Below are 18958 nucleotides of genomic sequence, written 5' to 3' on the forward strand. Positions count from 1 at the left end.
GTTTTACTTTTGGAAAGATGGGGAGCTTTCAATTGCCCACCTTCTTATGTGGATTCACAGGTTCTTTCTTAAAAGGAAAGTAGGTCAGTGTGATGGTGTCCACTTTTAATTCCCATACTTGGAAGGCAGAGGCAGGTGCAGCTTTGAGTTCAGGCCAGCCTGGGCTACATTAACAAGTTTCAGGCCAACCAGGGCTACAGAGTGAGATAGTATCTCAGAAAAAAAAAAAAAAAAAAAAAAAAAAAAGAAAGAAAAGAAAATGGTTAATTTGTTTCATTGCCTTTTCTTTCCTTGTATGCCTTCTTCATTCTTCCAACGAAAATGAACATGCTCAGACTGTTTCCCAGTCTTCAGACCTTGGCCATGCTGACCAGAGATAGGCAGGCAGTCATGTCTGCCCTTCTCCTTTCAGAGCTCTGTTTCTGCTATTCAGTGCTGTGTGGCTGTTCCTCACATCTCTGCCTGTGCTGTGCTGGAAGCTGCTGCTGGGGCTGGAGGATTGTGCCTGTGCTGGAGTGTGGCATTCACTTCTGGTCATTGCTTTCCAGTAGCCTGGAGGTTCCTCTAATCTGGGTTTCCACTCGCTGCTCTCCCAGTGATCTGGAAGGACTCGTGTGGTTTACAGGATCCTACGCTTGGTGTAGTTTTGCAGTGTGGATGGACCCCACAGTCTGTGAGCTCGGTTTGAAACCTTGTGTTCTGCAGGCTTTCGGTGTCGGCGCCCTGGAAGAGGAAGATGATGACATCTATGCCACAGAGACTCTGTCCAAGTATGACACTGTGTTGAAGGATGAGGAGCCTGGAGATGGCCTCTATGGCTGGACAGCTCCCAAACAATACAAAAGTCAGAAAGGTAATCCTGACAGCCGGGGCAGCAGGACTGATTATCAGACTCCTGGGAACAAGGGATGCAGTCTCTGACTGGAGTACCAGCTTCTAGAGTAGGGGATATCAAAGATGCAGGATGTGGGGCTGGAGTGACGGCCCAGCGGTTAGGGACACTGCTCTTGCTGAGGACCTGGGTTTGGTTCCCAGCACCTACATGGTGGCTCACAGCCACCTCTAACTCAGGTTCCAGGGGATCTCATGCTCTCTTCTGGCCTTCACAGGCACCAGGTACACACATGGTGTAATACATGTAGACAAAACACCCATCCACATCAAATAAAGATTAATAAAAAAAAAATGGGGGGTGAGAAACACTGGAAGCTGGTATAGTGGCTCTTCCTTGTAATTCTAGCACTTGGAAAGCTGAGGCAGGAGGATCGCTGTGAGTCACACAGTGAAGCCTAGGCCTAGCTGGCCTGCATTGTATCGGATGTGAGGAAGAATTGGGGCTTAAGACACAGTTAAAGCCGGTAGTGAAGATGGGTGTGAACTGAGGAGCTGGAGCAGGCGGCCTGGGACCAGGGACTGGTACCACGTTGTTGTCAGCCAGCAGCGAGGGCTCAGAGGCCAGGGAACTGGAAGGTGGTAGCTGAAGCCAACTTAAACAGCAGGTCAGAACACCAGGCTTGGGGGCCAAGTGACAGCCCGACAGTCTGAAGCACAGCAGAGTTGGGCTAAGCCTGACTCCCCTCGAGTACCCAGGGGCTCTTGTCCCTCAGCTAACTTCTTTTTCAGTTCAGGTCTAACTCTGTAGCCCAGGCTGGCCCCGACGCTGTGCTGTTCTGCCTCCACCTCCCAGGGGCTGGAATTATAGCTGAATTATTATAATGGCGCAGTCTAAATCTGAAGCCCGTGTCTGTGGTGGTTTACGTTAAACTAGCATTCCAGTCTTGCTTCCTAGAAATGGAGCAGGCAATGGACAGGTTGGGGAGTTGGGGGCATCTAACAGTCGCTCAGCACAGTGCCCCAGGCTCAGTCCTAGTACCTTCCTATGCCCAAAAGATGCATAGTTCCACAGATTGTAAACTAGAAGTGTTATTTGTATTGTAATAATAGTTGCATGCTAGCTATTTATGTTATATAGCTAATGTATTGCTATGCCGTCGATAATGGTACGTTAATTATATAACAATGTAAACCACTAATTACTAATTGAGCATACTCTAGAAACTGAAATCATTATCTTACTTATATCAGTAACCAGTATATAAATTAGCTAAATGAATAACCCCACTGTGCCTTACAGTAGTTGATAGTCCTCAATGACGCACATTCTAGGCTTCACTCCTCCGGAATATAGTGCCTCTGTCCTGCTGATGGGCTCCCCAGGAAGCCCGAGCGGCAGCTCCCTGAGTTCTGGGACCTTCCTTCCTTCAGCTGTTCCCAGGACCACAAACCCCGCAGTTCTGACTCTATGAGTTTGGGGATGTTTTGTCTCCTTTTCAAATTTGTACATATTTCCTGCATGTACTCTGTTTTTCTTTTGACTGAGTGAATATAGCCTCATTTCACCCAACCTCCACCGTTGGCTTTGAGGATTTTTTTTTTTTTCTTCCATCGATTAATGAGGCTGGAATGAGTCTTATGTGTGCCTACTCTACAGAGTCATCTTGTGAATCACAGGGCCTTTGTCACAGGGTAGTCTGCAGCCAATGGGCGATGCCCAGCTCCAGTCAGAGGGTGTTGTTCACTCAGTTTCCTTAGTCTGTGGTCTTTATCTACTGTTAGCATTTCATTTACAACAAGAGTTTGTCCTAGGCTGAGATCTCAGCTGACCTGATTGTGTTGCCTGGGAGTCTTATTTGTGCTGTTGCTAAGGAAACTGAGAGACAGACACCCTGGGGCACTGGTGTGAGAAATGACCCTTGCAGTTAGTAGATGACTTTTCTTGAGAACTTTCACTCCACAGAGCACCCCGAGGGCATTTTTCTTTAGTGGGGAGGGATTTTGTGGGGGGGGGGGTATGGCTTGAGTTTAGCTCCGGTTTTTAGAGGTTTTGAGCCTGAGTCCTTGGACTCCTTACTCGGGGACACATCATGGTGGCGGCACCTGTGGTCCCTGCTCTGAAGACTGTGCTTGTCTTGGGAGACGGGGGCTGCTGTCCGGGCAGCTGGGCAGCTGAGGGCTGCTGGGTGACCCTGCATCACTGTGTGAACAGAAGCATGAGGGCTTGAGTGCCATTGTCCCTCAGTGCCCCTTCCCAATGATCTCACCCTGGGGCTGTTTATGCTCTGGAAGATAAGAAGTCTTTTGTCTGCTCTAATTACCTCCACTTCTAGCATTAATTAGTAATGATGTCATTTTGTAGAACCAGAGAGAGATCTTCGATATGTTGGCAAAATTTTGGAAGGATTTTCCTTGTCTTCTAAACCTCTATCTTCAAAAAAAGTAAGAAAACATTTACATTAAAATTATTTTCCTGGCTTGGTGCTTACAATGTTTATTGTGTGTGTGTGTGTGTGTGTCTAGTTTTTTTGTTTTGTTTTGAGACAGGGTTTCTCTGTGGCTTTGGAGGCTGTCCTGGAACTAGCTGGTCTCAAAGTCACAGAGATCCACCTGCCTCTGCTTCTGCCTCCCAAGTGCTGGGATTAAAGGCGTGTGCCACTACCGCCTGGCTATTTTTATATTTATGTATTCTTTATTTTAATGTTTATTTATGATAGTAAGTAATTAATTAAGCTATATCAATGTACTTACAGAAATTTGATATTTCCATATACATGTTCTTCCTTTAAAACTCTTCAAGAAGAAAGCTGGGTGTGGTGGTGCATGCCTGTAATCCTAACACTTGGGAGCTGAGGCAGAAGAATCGTGTTCTGAGCCAACCCAGGACCAAGATCCTGTTTCACAAAAGGGTGACTGGGGAGACACATATCACATAGCTCAGCCAATAAAGTACTCAAGACATGAATTCATTTCCCAAACCCACCTCAGAAAAGCCAGTGTGGTGGCTGTCCTTGTCACCTAGTCTGTGGAGGCAGAAACGGGAAGCCTCCTGAGGCTCACTGGGCCGCAGCAGAGCCTACTTGACAGGGCTGGAGAGGTGGCTCCTCGGTTAAGATCACTGGCTGCTCTTCTAGAAGACCCAGGTGTGATCAGCTCACAGTTGTGACTCCAGTTCCGGTGAATCTGACTCCCTCTTCTGACTTCTGGCACCAGACACACATGTGGTGCATAGACATACAAGCAAAACACCCATACAATTTGGGGGGGGGGAGACATTTCTATTAACAGATAGGCCAGACATGTGGCCCAGTGGTTAAATTCCCAGCACCACAAAACAACTCCCACACTCTTGAACCTTGCTAGAAGGCTGTTCTGTCCTGTCACTTTCAGATTAGCTTTGTGTTTTGGGAATATTGCTCAGGGGAGAGTGCTCACCTATCATGTGCAAGTAAGCACCCCCCCACACACACACAGCAAGAGTGGTTTCCTGGTAGTAGTGATTCCACCATGTCCTAGGGAATTGGAAACCCTAAGGACCGGCTATAGACATCAACATGGTGGAAAGTTCTCAGGCCAGCATGCACCTGGGACTGGGTGCTTCGCCTGGGCCTGAGCTCAGAGCTGACTTGCTTCCCACTCTTGGGAAACTTCTAATTCTAGAAGTCAATGTACAGACAACTGTTAATCTGTTTGTTATATTAAGAGCAAGGGGACCATTCAGTAGTCACTTAAAATCTCTTAATGGCTGGGTATGTGGTGCACACCTTTAATCCTAGCACTCAGGAGGCAGACAGATCTCTGAGTTTTGAGGTCAGCCTGGTGTACAGAGTGAGTTCCAGGACAGCCAGAGCTACATAGTATAATTGTTGGAAAAAAAAAAAAAAACCTGTCAGGCTCAGTAATAGAGATTTTACTGTGTGTGCAAGGTCCATCACATAAACAACCACACCCCACTTTGTTTTAACTTTCCTGTTCTGCAGTCATTAATATCTCCAGATTATAAATCTTGAAATTTCAAATATATGTAAATTTCAGTCTTGTCAATTCCCCCCCACCCCCCCACCCCGTCTTTTGCTAAGGTTTGCTCCTAAGACCCCATGCATGCTAGGCAAGCACTTTCACACTGAGCTACACCCTAGCTTGTCCTTGTTGTTTTGTTTGGTGGCGGTGGGTGGTGGTTTAGAGGACTGAACCCAGGATCTTGTGACTGCTCTATAAACACTGTAACTAAGCCACATCCTCAGCTCTACTCAGTGTTAAATTTTAAAAAATAAATACTTTGAATTAAGAAGTAAAGTCAGGGCAGGAGACTGGAGGGATGGCTCAGTGGTTAAGAGCATTTGCTGCTTAATCTTGAGGAGTGGAGTTTGGACCCTAGCACCCACAGATACCTATTATTCTAGTGCCAAGGGCTCCATGTTCTTACCTGGCCTCTGAGGGCACCTGTACACACTGTACACATACATTTACACAGCAGGCACACACATTCACAAGTAAAAGTAAATAAACTTTAGGAAATGAAGGTCCCAAGTTTTACTTTAGAAGTGAACCATAGCCTGAATAAAGAGTTTCAAATTTAAAACTACCGAATTTCAAATTTGTTTTTTTTTTTTCTTCAAAGTCTTGAATCACACATTTGTAATGTTTTGTCTTACAGTGGTCTAGGTGTGTGTGTGGTGGGGGAGGATCCCGTGCTGTGTCTTCTCACATTTGGTGTTCTCATCCACGGGAAACAAATATTAGCAGTGGTGATGTTTGCAGGATGGGACCGACCATTGAGACAGTGGCTCTGGTGCCCCAGGGCCAGGCTGTTGCACTGCTGCCCACCTCCTAGTTGTGGGCTGCTCCTGGTTTTCTCTGTGAAGTCCGTGATCTTGCAGCCTGGATCTCCTGACCTTTGCTTTGTCTGCTTTTGTTAAGATTTATCCACCCCCTCAGCTGCCCAGAGACTATCGGCCAGTGCACTATTTCAGACCTGTGGTGGCCCCAACGTCTGAGAACGCTCACTTACTTCAGGTGTTATCAGAGTCATCTGGGAAAGCAGGACAAGATGCGGGAACACACAGTAGGCATCAGCTCAATGCCTCCAAGCGGGGGGAGATGCTAGGAGAGATGCCCGTCCAAGGTATGTGCACGGGAGGAGACTGGACGTGTTATGGTAGCATAATCTTACTTAGATGGGGTTGTGGTTCCCACTGATGTTCCTCATATGCATTTTGTATTCTCAGGCTGTGGGAGCCGTGCCATGGATTATAAATGGCACACGAACGTGAAGGTGTACAGAGACTATATCATTATTACTTGGTGGTTCTTTTCGCTGCCCCTCCATTTATTTTTCTTTTAAGGTCTCGTGTAGCCCTAAATTCTCAGTGTGACCAAGGATGGTTTTGAACTCTTGGCTCTGCCACCTCTGTCACACACTGCTGAGATTACAGGAGTGTGACACTTAGGTTATTTGTTTTCCTTTTAAAAAAAAAAAAAAACAACTTACTTAAGCCAAGCAGTGGTGGCACACGTCTTTGATCCCAGCACTTGGGAGGCAGAGGCAGGTGGGTCTCAGTGAGTTTGATGCCAGCCTGGTCTACAGAGTGAGTTCCAGGACAGCCAGGACTGTTATAGAGAGAAACCCTGCCTCAAACAACCAAAAACAATTATTTATATTTTATTAAAATTTATTTATATGTATATGTGTGTATGTGTGTGCATATTCATACTGGTGTCTACAGAAGCCAGAAAAGGGTGTTGGATCCCCTGGAGTTAGGGTTATAGGTGGCTGCAAGCTGCCTGACGTACGTATCAGGTATCTACAAAAGCAGTACCTATTAAGCCATCTCTACCCCCTCTTCATTTTTGTGTGTTTGTTTTTTGAGGCCCTATGGGACTCTATGCAGTCCTGGCTGTCCTGGAACTCACTGTATAGAACAGGCGGCTTTAAACTCATAGAGATCTTCCTGGTTCTGCCTCTCAAGTGATGGGATTAAAGGCCTGTGCCACTGTGCCTGGCCTGTCTGTTTTGTTGTTGTTTTGAGAAGGCACTCACTGTGTAGACCCCTGCCAGCCTAGATTCTTTGTTTAGTTCTATCAGCTTCTTGAGCCTTGGGATTACAGACATGCACCACCATGCCTAGCACCTTCAATTGTGTGTGTGTGCGTGTGTGTGTGTGTGTGTGTGTGTGTGTGTGTGTGTGTACATGTTCCACAGTACCTGTATGGAAGTCAGAGAACAATTTGTAGAAGTCCGTTCTCTCCTTCTACCATGTAGGTCCTAGGGATTGAACTCAGATTGTCAGGCTTGGGGGCAAGAGCCTTTACCCACTGAGCCATCTTACCAACTTATTTATTTATTTAGAAACAAGACCTTCGTCTGTACCCCAGGCTGGCCTTGAACTCATGATAACCCTGCCTTAGCCTCCCACACACATTCCAGGATTATAGATGTGAGCCATCACTGTTTTTCCGTTGCAGTCCACTTCCTTCCCATTTTAGGACTGAGAGGCCGCCCAGCCCCGGGCCAGTGTCTACTGTGGAGTTGGTACCCAGTGAGCGTCTGTGACATGACTGCTCAGTGGGAGAACTATGGGAGCCATGACCATAGCCGCCTGTGGTTCAGAGTCCTCATCCTGGGCATGGAACATATTCTAGGCTTTTGCTGCTCCTCAGTTGTATGCATTTTTGTCAACTGCCCCATTATTATGTAATATATAGTTCACAGGGATATGTAAATATTGGTGAAACAGTAAGCTAAGCAGTCATCTCTGATTGTGTACCTCTTTAATAGTGACTATGTACAGCCACATGGTGGTGGCACTCGCCTTTGATCCCAGGACTTGGGAGGCAGAGGCACGTGGATCTCTGAGTTCGAGGCCAGCCTGGTCTACAGAGCGAGTTCCAGGACAGCCCAGGCTGTTACACTGAGAAACCCTGCCTCGAAAAACAAAAAAGGAAAAAGAAACAGTGTCTGTGTACAACAAAAGGTAAATCTATTTTTCGTCTCTCTCTCTCTCTCTCTCTCTTTTTATAATCTAGGGTCAGCTACTTCAGTATTGGAGTTTCTGTCCCAGAAAGACAGAGAAAGAATTAAAGAAACGAAGCAGGCATCTGAGCTGAAAGCCGCTCAGGCCAGGGCCCAGAGTCTGGCGCAGATGGCCTCCAGCAGCAGAGGGCAGGCCTCCACGCCCGACCTGGAATCCAGCTCAAGGCATCTGGCGCTGGGCGGTGGGACAGCCACAAGAGCCAGCAACTTCAAGCCTTTTGCCAAAGACCCTGAAAAGCAGAGGCGATATGAAGAGTTCTTAGTTCACATGAAGAAGGGCCAGAAAGGTAGGTGCCGGCCTGACCTGGGCGGCAGCCTCTCTGCTGCTCCTGCTCACAGGCTGAAAGTCAAATGCCCTGATCTGCTTTCATGTTTGACCCTAAAAAGTAAACACATGGTAGAAATAGAGTTAAACCTTCAATACCAGTACTGGGGTGTCTGAGGCAGCAGAATCAAGAGTTCAAGGCCAGCTCTAGCTATGTAGCAAGTCCTTGTCTCAAAAATAAAAAGCAAAGCAAAACAAAAATTACAGAAAAATGATAAAGAGCACAGGCTGTAGTTGGACGGACCGGACCAGTGGTCCTTAGCCAAGCTTCAGTTTTCTAGATCTCTCTGTACTATGTGATAGGTAGAAGTCGGTAAAAAGCATCTTAGTGGTTCAGGGCTGGAGAGCTGGCTCAGGGTCCTCTTGCAGAGGACCTGGGTTTGATTAGTGGCACCCACATGGCAGCTTATAACCATCCATAACTGCAGTTCCGGGGGGCCCAACAGATGTACATACACATGCTGCACAAACGTAACGTTCATACACATAAAGTAAGATGAACCTGAGAAAAAGAAACGTCATATGAAGGATGGACTGACATTGCCTGGAGGTGGCACCGAGTGTGCTCCATCTCCACACAAGGGTCTGGACATTCGTCACCCCCGAGGAAGTGCACCCATGTGGTGGCCACCTGATGCTCTCCGTCGAGCACCGTGTTTTCCTTGGAGTAAAATAATGCCTCGTTCCCCATGCCGCAGATGCTCTGGAACGATGCCTGGACCCCAGCATGACCGAGTGGGAGCGAAGCCGAGAGCGGGAGGAATTTGCTCGGGCGGCCCAGCTCTATGTGTCTTCCCACTCCACCCTGTCCTCCCGGTTCACTCACGCCAAGGAGGACGACGACTCAGATCAGGTTGAAGTTCCTCGAGACCAAGAGGTCTGTCGCCATCATGTGCCTACCTGGTGAATTTCATTTTGTGATTCTGCAGTTGTAGGGATTGAATTGAATTCAGGCTTTCCTACATGTTATGTGCATGGTCTAACCACGAGGCTACAGTCCCAAGCTCCTAGTCAGTTTTATTGTGGGTGTGTATACTGTGTCTTAGGTACATTTGCATGTATGAGCACATATGTGTGCATGTGTAAGCCTAAGGTCAACATTGGATGTCTTTCTCAATTGCTCTACAACTTATGTAGTTTTTTGTTTTGGTTTGGTTTCTGTGACAGGGTCTCGTATCAGCCAGCTGGCCTGAAACTCTTTTTGTGCCTTGGTCTTCCGAGTGCCGGGATTGCAGGTGTGAGCCACCACATCTGGCTCACTGGTTTCACTGAACTAGGAGCTCCTTGATTGAGCTAGGTGTGCTAGCCAGTGAGCTGCAGGGACCCACCAACCCCAACCCACCCAGGGCTGGACTCTGGACACATGCTCTTGCACCCAGCCTTTACATGGGTTCTGGGGATACGAACTCAGGCTCTCAGGCTTATGTGGCACACACTTCTGAAGGAGCCATCTTCCCAGCTCCCCCTAGTGATTTTAAAATTAAAAACACCACGCACCTAAATATTTTAAATCATGAAAAAGAGTTCTAAGACAGCTAGGGCTACATAGAGAAATCTCAACTCAAAAAAAAAAAAAAAAATCACCTTCATATATGTGTGTATTTGCATGTGAGTGCAGTGCCTGAGGAGGCCAGGAGAGGGCACTAGATCCCCTGGAGCTAGAGTGATAGGCAGTTGTGAGCTGATGGACTTGGCTGTTGGGAATGGAATTTGGGTCCTCTGCAAGAGCAGCGTGCTGAGCCGTCTCCCCAGCCGACCTTGCTATTTCTAACATGGAAGACTGGTGAAGCCAGTTCTCTGACTACATCTGTCTCTTCCTAGAATGATGTCAGTGACAAGCAGTCAGCTGTGAAGATGAAGATGTTTGGGAAGCTCACCCGAGACACGTTTGAGTGGCACCCTGACAAACTTCTGTGTAAGAGGTTTAATGTCCCTGACCCTTATCCAGGGTAAGTTGGATTAGCCTGTCTTTACATCAGTAAAAGCTATATCCACTCCATGAAAGCTCACTTAAAAACTTTTTTAGATTTACTTTTGTGTTTTGCCTTCATGTGGGCATTAAATCCCCTGGAACTGGAGTTATAGATGGTTGTGAGCCACCATGTGGGTGCTAGAAACTGAAGCTGTGTCCTCTGTAAGAGCAACAAATGCTCTTAACCACTGAGCTGGACTGGAGAGGTGGCTCAGTGGTTGAGAACACTGGCTGCTCTTCCAGAGGTCCTGAGTTCAATTCCCAGCAACCACATGGCTTACAACCATCCGTAATGAGATCTGACGCCCTCTTCTGGCCTGCAGGGATACATGCAGACAGAACACTGTATAGATACTAAAAAATAAATAAATATAAAAAACAAAAACAACAAAATGAGCCATTTTCCAGCCCTGTTAAGGCTCATTTTATATTCTCTCTCTCTCTCTCTCTCTCTCTCTCTCTCTCTCTCTCTCTCTCTCTCTCTCTCTCTCTCTTTGTTTTTTTGGTTTTTTTTGAGACAGGGTTTCTTTCTCTGTGTAGTTTTGGAGCCTGTCCTGGAACTTGCCGGCTTTAACAGGGAAAACACAAGGGTTCTGCCTTCCTGACCTGCTTCGAGAAGTAGAAATGCCTTGAGACCCTGTGGCCTAGCTGGAGAGTGAATGAGAGACAGCAAGCCTCTTAGGAAGAGGGCTTCACCCCAGCGGTTGTTATTAAAATTCCATCTCTTTCCATTCTTATCCCCACCCCACCCCAGCTCAACATTAGTCGGCCTACCCAGAGTGAAGCGGGATAAATACTCAGTCTTCAACTTCCTGACCATCTCAGAGCCAGCCCCTCCGCCCACAGCCCCGAGGCAGCAGCAACAGCAGCCGGGTTCTGACAGTGAGTAGAGATCTCCCTGGGACCTAGGTACTGACCTGGTCTCAACCTCTCATGGGCTGGAAGGCAGAGCAAGGGATGGCGCAGCCCTAAGTGTGATCTTGATGCAGACTCACCCCTTTGAGAGTTGCTTTCATCTGCGCATGGGTGCTTGTCAGTCAGGCCAGGCTAGTGTTTAACCTTAGAGCTTGGGTCTGCCCATGCCTGTCCTAACCCCAGTGCTGTGTTCAGAGCCTGGCCCATGCAAGGTGTACCGCGGCTCGGAGCCTTGAAGAATTTGCCTTCTGTTCACTAATCCCAGTGTTCTGTCGGGTTCTTGCCTTTTAGAATCCAGGAAACCATCCCGATGGGACACATCCCAACAGGAGAAGAAGGAAGACTCCATTAGTGAGTTTTTAAGTCAGGCTAGATCAAAAGTTGGCCCGCCGAGACCAGAACCCAGCGCCTCAGGAAACAAAGAGAAGGAACAAGCCCCGGAGCCATGCCCAGACCAGGTATGGGGCCTCGGCTGTGTCTGCTTGTACCTGTGGCCTGGACCCTTCTCTCTGTGATGTGTTCTCTACTCAGCAGTAGGGGTCAGCAGACCTTTCTGTGCAGTGAGGTGAGTAGTTGAGGCCCCAGGGGCCCAACAGCCTCTGCTGCAGTCCCCATTCTGCAGTGAGCGTGAAGGAGACCACCGTAGGCAAGTGTGCCAGCAACTGAGGGCACTGTTGCCAGAACAACCTTGCTCGTGGAGACCAACAGCAGGTGGATGTGGCCCCGGGTTTTACCTGGCTTGTGCCCGTTAGACTCAACACAATCGGGGCTCTAACTGAGAAAATACATGCTTCTTCTGGCTAGAACAGCCCTGGCTTAGCATCAACCATCGAAACCAAACTTAATGTATTCATATGAGAAGATACAGCTTTCCAAATAATCGGTTGTCATTTTGGGGGTGAAAATACCCCTGGGTTCTCTTATGTCTACTTTGCTCTTTGCACATATGTGGGTCAGAGGACAACCCTGAGAGGGGGGTCCCTCTTCCACCATGTGGGGCTTGGGCATAGAACTCAGGTCGTCAGGCCCGCAGCAAGCACCTTTGCCCTCTGAGCCATCTCACCAGCCTGCTTTGCCTTTTGGGACAAGGTCTCGCTGTTGTAGGCAGGCTGGCCCCGAACTCTTTAGCTTCCGAGTACTGGGATGACAGGCATGTGATCACCACGCCCAGATCAATCTTTTTACGTTTACCTTGTCAATATCATTGTATTTATAGTGGGTTTCTTATAAATAGCATGCCCTTGGGTGATACTTAAAATATTTTTATAATCTTACATTTTGAATATTTATATTAATATAATTATTGATATTTTTGGACCTAGATGCCAAGTTATCATGTATGTAGTTTCTTTACCTTTTTTCATATTCACTGTTGGATTTGAAGGCAGTCTCATGTAGCATAGGCTGGCTTCAAATCGCCTATGTAGCTGAGGTTGGCTCTGAATTTCCCAACCTTCTACCTCCACCTCCCCCGAGTGCTAGAATTCCAAAATGTGGACCACCACACCTGACCTGTGAACACCGTCTGTCTAGTTAGGATTTCTATTGCTGTGAAGAGACACCATGACCGCTTATAAAGTGGACTCTTATAAAGGAAAACCTTTAATTTGGAGGCTTACAGTTCAGAGGTTCAGTCCATTATCATCATGGTAAGAAGCATGGTGGTGTGCAGGCAGACATGGTGCTGGAGAAGAAGCTGAGATCAGTAGGCAACAGGAAGTAGTCTGCCTCACTGGGCGTAGCTTGAGCATAGGAGACCTCAAAGCCCACCTCTACAGTGACACATTTCTTCCAACAAGGCCACACCTCTTAGTGGCTCCCTTTGGGGGCCATGTTCTTTCAAGCCACCATAGCTGGGGGCTCAGCACTTAACACTTACAGGGGAGTTTCACAGTCAAACAGTGGTGGTCGTGGGATTTTAATGACAGAATCATGGAGACCTTTGGCTAGCATCCTACAGGTTTCTGTTCGGTTTCGTTAATCTCTCTTTTTCCTCTCCTTTGTTCGGAGTGGTGCATTTTTGTTGAACTGTTTTCAACGTAATAAACTTTCTGGTGTCATTTCCATTCTGCTGTTGAATACGGTAATGAGTTTTGTTTGTTTGGGGTCTTGGCTGTAGGGGTTACCTCTGTGGCCCAGCTGGCTTCCAGTGCCTGGGCTCCCACAGTGCTCCAGCCCCATGCTCCCAGTAGATGAGACAGGCCTCCACAGCCACCTCTGCAATGGATCAAAATATTTTGATTCTCAGTTTTCCACCTCTAAAATACCCATTCTCCTTTTTATTTTTATTATTTATTTATTTTTGCTAAGACAAGCAGGTCTCTGTAGGCAGGGTTTTTCTATGTTTTGCAGTCACTCCCAAATAATGACACTGAGACTTATTATTACTTATAAATGCTGGGCCAACAGCTCAGGCTTATTACAAACGAGCTCTCGTACCTTAAATTAACCCATTTCTATTAATCTGCATTGTGCCCCATGGTGTTGCCTTCTTTCATCTCGCACCTCCTGTTTCCTCTCTCTGTCTTGCTGGTGACTCCCCTGACTCCGCCCTCCTTCCCAGTGTCCTTAGTTTGGGTCTCCTGCCTAACCTTATCCTGCTGAGCTGTTGGCCAGGCAGCTTCTTTATTAACCCAATCACAGTGACACATATTCCACAGATCTCTGTTAGTTCCAAGCCAGATGGAACCATATAGAGAGGGATCCAGGCCATCCAGACTACATAGGAAGATTGTCTCAAAAAGGAAAAAAACAAAAACAAAAACAAAAAAAGCCCAAAAGTCTGATAAAGCCAACATTTTCGTCATTTCAGTGTCTGTTTCTCATGATGCATTTTCCTCGGTTGTCCATAGCCTGCTGTGGCTTCTTCTCTCTGAGTCTTCTGCAGGTCTGTTAATGGCGGTCTCCAAGACGGGCCTCAGCCACTTACACTTCTGAGTATATCCTAGACGAGCCCCACAGAGGAAAACGCTTCATGCTTAACTAGGCAGTGGTGATGGATACCCTAACCCATTTTTTAAAAACGTGTATGAGTGTTTTTCCTGCAAGCACGTCTGTGTACCATGTGTGTGCAGTCCTTGCTGAGGGCAGGACTTCTGATCCCCAGGAAGTGGAGTTACAGGTGGATGGGAGCCGCCACCTGAGTGCTGGAAATCCAATTCAGGACCTCTGGAAGAGCAGCCAGTGCTCTTGACTGCTGAGCCATCCGTCCATCCCCCTAAGGCCAATCTTATTTGTGCTCATGTGCGAGTGGGTGTCCGAAGCATTGAGTCCCTTTATTCCTGACTCTTACATCTCTGTCACAGACTGCACAGGTGGGCGGGGAAGGTGGTCGCCCTTCCATGGACTTATTCAAGGCCATCTTTGCTGGTTCATCTGATGAGAAGTCCTCATCCTCAGAGGAGGAGCAAGAGGAGAGTGAAGACAGTCAAGAGCACACGGAGGAGGCCAGCTTTAAAACTTCCCAGGAGGCTGCCGCCAGGGAGACCCCTGTGACCCAGGGTATGGTCACCTCCCTGACTTGGGCACTCAGGGAGAAGTGAAGGGTTTGTTGTTTGTATGTTGAGCCGGTCTGGCCTTGAACGTCCTGAGGCCAAGCCGGGACCTCTGATTCTCTTTCTCCACCTCCCAGGTTCTGGCTACAGGCCTGTACCACATTTGCCTTTGCAACCTTAAACTAGGACAGTTGCCAGCAATTTGTGATATTTCATCACACACACACACACACACACACCACATAAACTGTGTGTATGCATGTGTGTGTGCGTGTGTATATGCATGCACACTGGAGCCATAGATCAGCCTTAAGTGTCATGCCTCCTGAGCTTTCTTTCTGGGTGTCATGCCTCTATAAACAACTACTTTGCCTTTTGAGAGTAGGTCTCACGGGTGCCTGGGGCTCACCAGATTGTCTAAGCAGCCTGGCTGTCAAGCCCCAGGATCCCACCTGTCCCAGCATTGAAATTACACATGCATGCCATTGCATTGGGCGTTTTGTGTGGTTTCTGGGCTCAAAATGGGTCCTTATACTTGTTTGGCAACAATTTTAGGGATTGAGCCATCCCTCCAGCCCTTTCATCAGTGTGTGTGTGTGTTCAAGACAGGGTTTCTCGGTAGCCCTGGCTGTCCTGGAACTTGCTCTGTAGACCAGGCTGGCCTCAAACTCACAGAGATCAGCCTGCCTCTGCCTCCTGAGTGCTGGGATTTAAGGGTTGTACCACCACCGCCTGGCCCTCATCATTATATTTTAATTTGTATGAGCAGAGTCCTGGGTAGTGGTTCTTTTTAAGAATCTAATTTACATCTCTGATGTATATTTTAAAGATATGTTTGACAATGTTGATTTCCCAACTTAGCCTTGTTAAGGAGAACTGAAAAAAGTACAATTTTTCTTTTAAAAATGTTTTTTCTAAGGGTTGTGGGTGGAGCTCAGTATGTAGCTTGGGCAAGATCCTAGGTTCTTTCTCTCTCTGCCTGGTTGCTGAGGGAGTGTTAGGGTTCTGGGAAAACACTGGGTCCTAAAGCATACAAGGATGTTCAGGTTCTGTCTATGGGACCTGGCATGCTTTGCTAGCTCTCCAGGCATAGTCTGACATACTAACCCTCGGGAAGAGGGTGTCCTCTCATTTTCTGGGCTCCACACCTGCCCAGAAAGCTGGCCTGCTTGATCTGTGCACCTCCTTGAGCATTCCAGACGGGAAACAAGAGGCGGTCTGAAGCAGGGAAACTTCAGGAAGCTGGTGCCATGGGCAGTTTCCCATCTGCATCTTGGGAGGTTCTGTCTGCCCTGACACCTGAATATAACCGGTCTGTCACACAGGGCTGTGATACAATGTTAAGTTTTAGATGATTGTAATATTGATTTCTTTATTCCCCCTGTGGATGAACCCTTATTTATTTATTTATTTATTTATTTATTATAAAGTTATGTATACTTGAAATTTAAATGTGTAAAAGTAGTCTGGGTGTGGTGGCACATGCCTTAAACTCCACACTCGGGAGGTAGAGGCAGGTGGATCTCTGGGGCTTCAAGGACAGCTTTATCTGCTTAGTGAGTTCCGCTACAGCCAGCACTCACAGTGAGAGACCCTGTTTCCAACAAAAACGTTAAAAAGTAACAAGATAGCTGAGTGGTAGAGTGCCTGCCTCCCACGCACAGGGACCCGGGCCTGATCCCCATAGACTGTACATGCCCAGGAGTGGTGTACAGATAGGAAGCCATCCTCAGCTACATAAGGAGTTCAAGGTTACCCTAAGCTACGCAAGATTGTCTCAAGGAAAAAATGATCTGGAGTGCTTCCTGTGGACAGCCGGCCATGCACTTGGTTCTTTGTGGCCTAGTATAGCTGATCTCCCAGCCCCAGTGTCCACAGGCAGAGGTGGCCTTCACCGTGTGCGACCCTGTGTGCTCAGCGCTGCTACTTCAGCAGAGTCAGTGGCAAAGACACCCAGACTCAAATGCATTAGCGTGGGCAGATGAAATTGATACACTGCTGTTTTTCAGCTGCTGAGCGGGAGCCTTGTGAGCCTGCAGCCCCCTTCCCCATCCAAAAGGTACAGATCGATGAGCGAGAAGAGTTTGGACCTCGCCTACCTCCTGTCTTCTGCCCCAGTGAGTCCACACCCCTATGTGCCACCCCTGCAAAGAACAGCGCCAGTAATGCCCCTCCCACCTGCCTGCCTGACCCCACACCCACCAAGTGCTCTGGAGTGTTCCTGATTATAGTCACACCGGGCACCAGCTGCCTCCACTGAGTGCCTGAGCCACAATTGTTTCTCTACAGTATCAAAGCTCAACACGCTCTTTCCTTCTCACCTTTGAGATGTTGGAAGCATCTTAAGTGTCGTCATTTAACAGGGCTGGTGTGGTGCTATAACCCGAGCACTCAGGACACTGAGGCAGGAGGATCACAAGTTTGAGGCTAGTCAGCCCCTGTCTTAAAAATAAACTCACTTTTGGAAATGAAGAAGCAGCACACACCTTTAATCCCAGCACTCCAGAGGCAGAGGTAGGGGGATCTCTAAATCTACAGACAGCCAGGGCTACATATTGAGACTTTGTTTCAAAAAAAAAAAAAAAAAAAAAAAAAAAAAAAAGACGGTTGTGGCATTGTGGACAGAAGTGTATTTTCGGGTTCTGATGGACTTTGGCTAACAGCAAATAAAATCAGACTATTCCTTCAACTGTAGGCACAGGCCAGCCCTCCTCCCTAGTGCCTTCAGCAGCTTCTGCGTAGGGCCGGATGCTAACATCCTCTGTGAAAATGTTCAGACTTTTTTTTTTTAACTATGGCTCTGAAGGCCAGGCTAACAAATACGATAACACCGCCCAGCTAGATAAGTAGCACGTGATTCCACTGCCCAGCATGAAACTTCCTGTAGTATTCACACCCAAATACTGGCACAGCTGATGACCCCAACTTTCAAAGAATGCCAGCAAGCATGTTTCTCTTGGCTCTGGTCCATGGATATTTGGGACCGATTGGCTGAAGTACTCTGGCTTTTTGTATGTATACCCTTGATATCTCTGACGTAGTTATTAACTTGGTGTGGGGGGTACTTAGAGGATGTGACTTTCAAAAAGTAGGATTAAGAAAACAACCTTGGGGAGGTGAAATTTTGAAGTATCTGACTGACGATGCAGTTAGGAAACTTCGGAGCCTTTTTTAATGATCCCCCTGAGGCTGACATGTTTACCATACCCTCCTCTCCCGCAGACACTCGGCAGAAACTTGAGACACCTCAAAAAGAGAAGCCGAAGAAGAGCAAAGAAAAACACAAGACCAAGAAGGAGCACAAACGGAAGAAAGAGAAGGTGAGCACCCTCACCTCCCGAGAGTGTGGGTGTGGCTGACAAGCCCCAGGAGACACTCAGGTCTCTTAGTGCCTTTATAGATGATAGATTGTTCACATCCAGTGCCAACTCTTTTTTCAGAAACTTTTTTTTTTCTTTTAGAGCTACAAATTTTGAGTAGTTGCACTTAAAAAGAAAGAAAAGAAAACCCTGACCAGGCATTGGTGGCACACGCCTTTAGTCCCAGCACTCGGGAGGCAGAGGCAGGCAGATCTCTGTGGGTTCAAGGCCAGCCTGGCTCCAAACCAATACAGAGGAACCCTGCCTCGAACAAAACAAAAAACAAAAAAGTCTATTAAAAAAAAAAAAAAAAAATCCTGCCTCAAAAAAAAAAAAAAAAAAAAGAAAGAAGTTTGTGCCCAGTCAATCAGGTGTGGCGACAGACAGCTGTAATTCCCTGCTTGCATGGCTGAGGCAGTCCTATGCAGGGTTTGAGGCCAGCCTGGGCTACCTAGCTAGATGCTGTCTTGAAAATATAAATATTTTGGTAATACTGGAAAGTGGGTAGATGGGTAAATAGGTAGGCAGGTAGGTAGACTTTGGACCTGAAGAGATGGCTCGGTGGTTAAACACCCTGGCTGCTTTTGCAGAGGACCAGAGTTTGTGTTCTGGCATCCACAAGAAGGCTCACAACTCTAGCTCCAGTCCCAGGGGATCTGATGCCCTCTTCTGGCTTCTGCAGATGCTGCATGCATATGGTCCACAAGATATACATGGAGGCAGAACACCCATACATATGAAAATAAAAAAATTAAAAAGGATTTGGGGTACTTGATAGTAAAGGTTGAACCTTAAAACTGCTCCCCAGCCACCTCACTGTTACCACGGACTGAGCTCGTGGTCCTTAGTGGTCATTTGGAAAGAAGGAAGCTTGAGAAGAAGGAATGGTGATGGGTTCCGCTGTCACAGTCCCCTCCCTTGTCATCCGTGTGCTCTTCACGGCTTGTAGCCTACAGTCTGGTTGGTTGGTGTGAGTGGCGGATGCCACGGCTTGTAGCCTACAGTCTGGTTGGTTGGTGTGAGTGG

The 18958-nt window shown here is 47.4% G+C and overlaps 1 protein-coding gene across 1 annotated transcript in view; it reads left to right on the plus strand.

Moving 5' to 3' along the window:
* Window positions 1–18958, plus strand: part of Gpatch1 (G-patch domain containing 1) — a 38606-nt gene that overhangs the window by 16762 nt on the left and 2886 nt on the right. The window contains exons 8-18 of the mRNA XM_051207261.1: window positions 706–853; window positions 3197–3276; window positions 5755–5959; window positions 7861–8154; window positions 8891–9069; window positions 10014–10141; window positions 10919–11046; window positions 11371–11537; window positions 14385–14580; window positions 16583–16690; window positions 17796–17893. Coding sequence (XP_051063218.1) covers window positions 706–853; window positions 3197–3276; window positions 5755–5959; window positions 7861–8154; window positions 8891–9069; window positions 10014–10141; window positions 10919–11046; window positions 11371–11537; window positions 14385–14580; window positions 16583–16690; window positions 17796–17893 — 1731 coding nt within the window. The remainder of the gene's footprint in view (window positions 1–705; window positions 854–3196; window positions 3277–5754; window positions 5960–7860; window positions 8155–8890; window positions 9070–10013; window positions 10142–10918; window positions 11047–11370; window positions 11538–14384; window positions 14581–16582; window positions 16691–17795; window positions 17894–18958) is intronic.

This window comes from Phodopus roborovskii, unplaced genomic scaffold, assembly GCF_943737965.1.
Source record: "Phodopus roborovskii unplaced genomic scaffold, PHOROB, whole genome shotgun sequence".
Classification (NCBI taxonomy): domain Eukaryota; kingdom Metazoa; phylum Chordata; class Mammalia; order Rodentia; family Cricetidae; genus Phodopus; species Phodopus roborovskii.